This window comes from Elephantulus edwardii, unplaced genomic scaffold (assembly GCF_000299155.1).
Source record: "Elephantulus edwardii isolate Elephantulus edwardi_28Jun2011 unplaced genomic scaffold, EleEdw1.0 scaffold00009, whole genome shotgun sequence".
Taxonomy (NCBI): Eukaryota; Metazoa; Chordata; class Mammalia; order Macroscelidea; family Macroscelididae; genus Elephantulus; species Elephantulus edwardii.
Window position 1 is genome coordinate 9,845,656 of NW_006399759.1, and position 6,809 is coordinate 9,852,464.

At 44.3% G+C, this 6,809-nt stretch overlaps 1 protein-coding gene and 1 pseudogene across 1 annotated transcript; one reads left to right on the forward strand and one right to left on the reverse strand.

Annotated features, from left to right (window-relative positions):
* Window positions 1-738, reverse strand: part of LOC102869785 — a 14,840-nt pseudogene extending 14,102 nt beyond the window's left edge.
* A 745-nt stretch (window positions 739-1,483) lies between these two features.
* On the forward strand, window positions 1,484-5,840 carry PTRHD1 (peptidyl-tRNA hydrolase domain containing 1). Its single transcript, XM_006880624.1, has 2 exons — window positions 1,484-1,711; window positions 5,670-5,840. Exons 1-2 carry the CDS (start codon window positions 1,502-1,504, stop codon window positions 5,838-5,840), a joined length of 381 nt encoding a protein of 126 aa, XP_006880686.1. The 5' UTR covers window positions 1,484-1,501.
* Window positions 5,841-6,809: the final 969 nt, after the last annotated feature.

Consider the following 6,809-nt stretch of genomic DNA (forward strand, 5'->3'; position numbering starts at 1 on the left):
TGCCAATGACGCAGACAAAAAATTGGACCTGTCCCACAGTACCTGAGCCGTAGCTGGAACGGCCTGAGCTGCTGTCATGGTAATTGCCCGGGCGCCAGTTCCTGACGATAATGAGCCCATGTTATAGGATGCCGGGGGCTGGGAGGAATTCACGTTGTAAGCATTATTGGAAGAGGTTGTGGAATTATTATTCCGACATCCACGTGTATTTTCTTTAGAGGCTTTGGATGTAAGAGTAGACCGAAGAGCTTCAGATTTAAACTTCTTTTTGGGGATGTGATCCGTTTTCTTAGGGTGAGACGTTGGATTGTATTTCCTCTTTTGCACTGGAGTGTGTGAATGAGCGTGGTGATTATTCACTGGCTGTGAAGGAGTATCTAATTTCAAAGATCGCCTTTCAAATATTTCTGTAATTCCAGCGTTATCAGCTTCCAGCTCCTTTTTAAATTTAGCCAGCTCCTGGTCCAGCTTTCTCAAATACCGACCTACCAAGTCATAGATCTGGTTTGTCAGCTGCATCTTCCAAAACTTTATAGTAATCATTTTGATGGATGTCATTTGTTCTTTCCATTCAGGCTTATTTTTCTTTGCATTTAAAAAGAATTCACTGACTCTCTGTTCTAGCTGATCCATTGCATTCTGGACCTGCAGGTCCATCTAGCGCATCTCCGTGAAGCGGTCCCGCAGGTCCATGGGAAGCTGTTCAATCATCTCCAAATAGTCCTCTAGGTAGAACATCGCGGCCCTGAGAGCTGGAGAAACAAGGGCATCCAGGGGTTTATTTCTGTCACTCGCTGTCGCCGGAGTTTTGTCCCTTTCAATATGGCGCCTCAGCTAGGTGAACCCGCTCGGCTGGGGGGGGGTGGGGGAGAAACACTTTGGCGCCTGACGGCACTCCGAATCTTTGCTTTCTTTATGTTGAACTTCAGTTAGTAAAAAAGGGAGCTCTAATGCTGAGGGGTTAGACGGGGTGGGGGGTAGTGGTTGGGTCAACACCTTAAAAAAATCAACAACAGGGCGCTTTACATACCTCCTTTGGTCCAGCCTTCTTGAATTGGAGTATTTGCTGGCTCCATCTCCTCCTCAGATTTCCAAGAGTCTCCTGAAGAAGCTGCGCAGGCAAACGAGATTTAAGAACCTTGATTTCCCTGCTGCAAGCGTCCATACTGGTACTACCTTTCCTGATCCTCCCAGTCCTTTCCCGGGTGCAGGTCTACCACCCCGACCCCACCTTGCCCGCTCAGGAGCGCAGGGACGCTCTGCCCAGGTCTCCACCCTCATCCTGAAGTCGTCCATACCTAGTTCTTACTCTTCTTTCATTTCTTGTCTTGCTCAGCGAGTCCTGAGATGACAGTTCCCGCCTTTCTCGCCTTTAAAAGCCGCCCAACAAATCCCAGCGTCCTTTGCGCTCCCTCCGTACACAACCATGGCGGCGCTCAGGGAGCCTCCCCAATCCCGGCATGCACCGGGAGCAGGCCCCTCCTCTCTCTGGGTCGGGAAGATGGCGGCTTCCACCGCACAGCCGCAACTCCTGGTGCAGTACTTGGTGCTACGGAAGGATCTATCGCAGGCTCCGTTCTCCTGGCCAGTCGGAGCTTTGGTGGCGCAGGCTTGTCACGCAGCCACCGCGGCCTTGCATGTTCACCGCGACCATCCTCACACGGCGGTTTTCCTCCAGAATCTGGGGCGCATGCACAAGGTGGTACTCGAGGTGAGTCCCGCCCCTGCGCGGGGGGTGGGGTGGGGAGGAACGCTGAGGGTGTTGGACCGAAAGCGGGCGTGGTCTTGTCTTGCTGAGGACCACCTGGATGGAGTGGGTGTGGCGTCCAGATTTACTGACATCTGAGACAGCTGTTTGCTATTTAAGAGTTGATTCTCTTGGCTGTTCTGGGTCGGTGCATGCAAAGACCGGACATCGGGGCTTTTTTTTAATACTTCTCTGCACCTCGGGGATCTCACTGGGAACTCAGTAGATAGGTGTGGGATGCAGGCTGTTGGAGTATGATCCCAACTTTTGGTAGGTACACTATGCACCAACAACAACACCCCCCCCCCCCCTTGCTCTGTAGTGAATTCCAACTCAGAGCGACTCTGTAGGACAGAGCATAACTGCTCATAGGATTTCCAAATCTGTGTGTCTCGCCTGTGGAGCAGCTGATTGGTTGGAACTTCTCAGCTTTTGATTAGCAGAGAAGCCGTTAATCAGTGTGCCACGAGAGCTCCTTACCTATTCTCAGGCTGGCGTGTTAAAGCCATGCTAAAAAATTGTTTTCATTCACAGAACTAACCCACAAGAGATGAGAGCACTCAGTGTTCCCTGTTCCCTGTTCAGTGAACTCAGTTGCCTAAATCACGCTTTTACCGAGTGTTAACATTTTGGTACAGAACTGTCAGACACCAGGGTGTACATCATTAGTTCATTATTTTTTAAAAATAGTGAACATGTTCTGGCTGAGTCCCTGGGCAATGCAGACGGTAATAGGGTATCAATAGAGGTTGGAGGTCACTCAGAGGCACCTAGGAAGAAAGGCCTGATTATATACTTCCAAAAAAATCAGAAATTGAGAATTTTGTGGAGCACAGTTCTTCTCTGACATGTGTGGGGTCACCATGAGTCAGTATCAACCTTTAATCTTAAAGAGCATCTAGGCCTTAGTGCCGCCTTGTGCTGACGGAGAAATAGATGACATTCCTAGAGTTGATGGCCATCTCCTCCATACCAAGCCCCAAACCTTACAGAAACCTTACGAATGTTCATTTTCTGTTTTACTAGAATACTTTTACATATATTGTTGTGTACCACTCATGTTCACAGTACTCTAAACTGACCCTGCAGCAGATTTTCTGAGGCAATAAATCAGTCACTATACCAAAAAAAATTGGCTGACACAGAAGAATTTCATGAAACAACATATGATCAAGAGGCAATGGTGATGACCGAGGATGTTCAAGCTGCTCTGAAGGAAATGGCAGAAAATAAGGCCTGAAGAATCCATGGAATACCATTTGACATATTTCAACAAACAAATGCTGCCCTGGACATCTGGAAGACAATTATAAGGCCAACTGACTGGAAGATATTCATGTTTATGCCCATTCCAAAGAAAGTGATCCAACAATGTGGAAATTGTTGAACAATGTCATTGATAACCACACACAAGCAAAGTCCTGTTGGAGATTATCCAGAAACTGCTGGAACAATACTTCGACAGATAACTACTAGAAATACAAACTGGTTTTAGAAGACACCATGGTACTAGTGACATCATAACCAAAGTCAGATGGATCTTTACCAAAAGCAAAGAGTACCAGAGAAATGTCTATTTGTGTTTCCTTGACTATGCGCAGGCATTTGACTGTGTGGATCACAGTAAATTGTGGCTAATCCTGATAAGAATGGAAATCCCAGAACACTTGATTGTGCTCACGTGAAACCTATACTTGGAAGGTGAAGCAGTCCTCAGAACTGAGCAAGGAAATACTGCATGTTTTAAAATCAGGGAAAGAGCATCAGGGATACATCCTGTCTCCATATCTTTTCAACTGGTATGTGGAATAGATCATTCAAGAGGCTGGGCTTTATGAGGAGGCATGTGGCATCAGAATTGGAGGAAGAACCATCAACAATCTGTGTTATGCAGATGATACATCTTGTTTGTTGAAACTGAGGAGAACCTGAGGCATCTTCTGCAAAAGGTCAAAGACTGTAATCTTCAATATGGATTGAAGCTCAACATCAAGAAGACAAAGATTCTCACCACTGAGCCAATTGGCAATACCATGATAGATGGAGAACAGATTGAAATTGTTAAAAATTTCAGCTCGCTCAGCTCCATAATCAACACCCTTGGCATCAGTAATCAGGAAATCCTAAAATGAACTGTATTAGGAAAATCTGCTGTCAGGAATCTCCAGAGTGCTAAAGCGCATTGGTGTCAGTTTACAGACTAAAATGCACATGATCCAGGCCATGGTCTTTGCTCTTGCTTGCTATGCATCAGAAAGCTGGAGAATGACTAAAGATGACAGGGGATCATCGGTATTTTTGAGCTGTGGTGCTAGGGAAGAGTATTGAACATACCATGGACTGGCAGGAGAACAAACAGGTCTATTCTGGAGAGGATGAAATCAAGCTGCTCCTTGGAGGGAAGGATTTTCAGGCTCCATCTCTCATACTTTGGGCATGTGCCAAGAGGGACTAATCCTTGGAGAAGGACATCATGCTTGGAGGGATGAAGGGACAATAAAAGAAGAAGACCCTGAATGAGATGGATTGAAACAGTAACTGGGTTAATAGGGATGAGTGTGCTGGAGACAGTGATATTGGCTCAGGATAGGACAGGGTTCGGAGCTACTGTACATAGGGTTGCCTATGAGTTGTGGTCAACTCAATGGCACATAACATTAATAACAAATCTTATCAATGCAGATAGCCCCACTTTCTCCTATAGAGAAGCCAGTGGACTCAAACTGTGTGACTTTGAGTTGATAGCATAATTCCTTACCACTAAGCCACTAGAATTCCATATTACACATATAGTCATAAATTGATAACTCAAATGTAGTATTTCTTAGATTGTATGGATAGTGCATTATATACTGTGCTGTTAGTAAAAAAGTTGGCAGTTTGAATCCATCAGCATGATCCCTGAAGACAGTTGGGCAGTATCTTCCTGTAAAGATTTATGGTGATGTTGTTGTTATGTGCCATCAAGTCACTTGCAACTCATAGCGACCCTATGTACAATAGCTCTGAACCCTGCCCTGTCCTGGGCCAGTCTCTTACTTTAACACATTTAATCCCACTCCCCCAGGTACTGTGTCAATCCATCTCATCCATTTCAATCCATTCTCTCCTGTGCTGTCCCTTTCTAATCATGATGTCCTTCACTAAGGACTGGTCCTTCCTGGCCACATGCCCTAAGTATGTGAGATGGAGCTTCAAAATTCTTGCCTTCAAGGAGAAATTTTGTTTCACTGTCTTTAAGACAGGTATATTTATTCTCCTGGTGGTACATGGTGTATGTTCAATACTTTTCTCCAGCCCTACAACTCAAAGGCATCAATAATTCTTCTGTAATTCTTAGTCATTGTCCAAATCTCTGATGCATAGCAAGTAATTGCAAAGACCATGGCCTGGATCAGGCACGCCTTAATCCCTAGACTGATATCATTGCTCTTAAGCACTTTGGAGAGGTCCCTGACAACAGAGTTTCCCAGTGCAGTTCGTCTTTTGATTTCCTGATTACTGGTACCAAGAGTGTATAAGTATAAAGATTTACAGCTTTGGAAATTCTATGGAGAGTGACTAGGGGTTGGAATCAAATTGATTGCAGTGGGATGAACAACAAAGTTGTTTTGTAAAATCTTTTTTTGTTTTAGTAACATTATTAATAACTGACCATTACAAATTTTAACTTTTAACTTTTTTTAAGTATTTATTCTGAAGAATGTTATTGATTTAATAAACAAAATTAAAGGTTTACAAATACTAATTAACAAAGTACTGTAGCTAGTTTGATAGAATCTGTCGGTATGCTCTACAGCCCCTTGTTTGGTAAAATTGCCCCTCCACTTTCAGTTTAAAGGAAGTCCCTTTTATCTGGGCCTCATTTTTCAGGCACTGCCTAAGTAGACTATTCATTCAGTCTGTATTCTGCTCCCTGTAGGCCCCCGATGAGAACACCCTAAAAGACTTGGCTGAGACCTTGCAGCAGAAGAGCATTGACCACACACTGTGGCTGGAGCAGCCAGAGAATATCGCCACTTGCATTGCACTCCGACCATACCCCAAGGAAGAAGTTAGCCAGTATTTGAAGAAATTCCGATTGTTCAAATGACTTCTCTTACTAGTTGCTTTGATCAAGTGGACCCAGAAACAGGACGTCATCTACCCCTGAGCAACATGTACATGTCACTTTAAGTTATGCTGATGGCTTGTGGGCCAAACCCATGTTTATATTAAAGTTGTCATTAAGGTATCACTACTTTATGTTCAGGTGGGGAAAGCCATCACTTATCTGGAAATTTGGTTAGATTTACACTGGAGTCACATAAACTCACTAGGTCATAACATTGTCCTGCATTAAGGTGACCTGCTAGCTCCTTTAAAGCTAAGTATGACCCAGCTACCCAGCTCTGCCCATCAGATGCAAAAATAACGAGACAGGAGAGAAGTATGCAGGGTGAATTTTGCTCCTAAGTGATAACAGTACTTTTCATTTTACTCATAAGTAAACTCATGCATAGTAATGAAACAGCACTTAAAATTTAAAAATATCACCATTATATGTTTCCAATTCTTAAGATTTCACTAAATGTCATTAGATGCAAAGCTTTAAAATGTGTCTTTACCCATCACTCCTAAATTTGATACCTATAATTGCTCTTTTTCTTACTATAAGGTCCTGTTGTTGTTGAGACTCATAGCGACCCTGTGTACAACAGCCCTAAACCCTGCTCTGTCCTGTGCCATTCGCATTGTCTCTGACACACCCACCTCGATTACCCCAGTCACTGAATCAGTCTACCTCTTAGAGGGTCTTTCCCTCCTGTGCTGTCCTTCCATCCTCCCAAGCATGATGTCCTGTCCAAAGTATGTCAGATAAAGTTTCACAATCCTTGCCTCCAAGGAGCAGCCTGCGTTAACCCTCTCTACGATGAACCTGTTCGTTTTCTTAGCAGTCCATGGTACATTCACTACTCTTCTTCTCCAGCACCACAGCTCAAAGGCATCAATTCTCCTTCTATCCTCCCTAGTCATTGTCCAACTCTCTGATACATAACAAGTGATTGCAAAGAGCATGGCC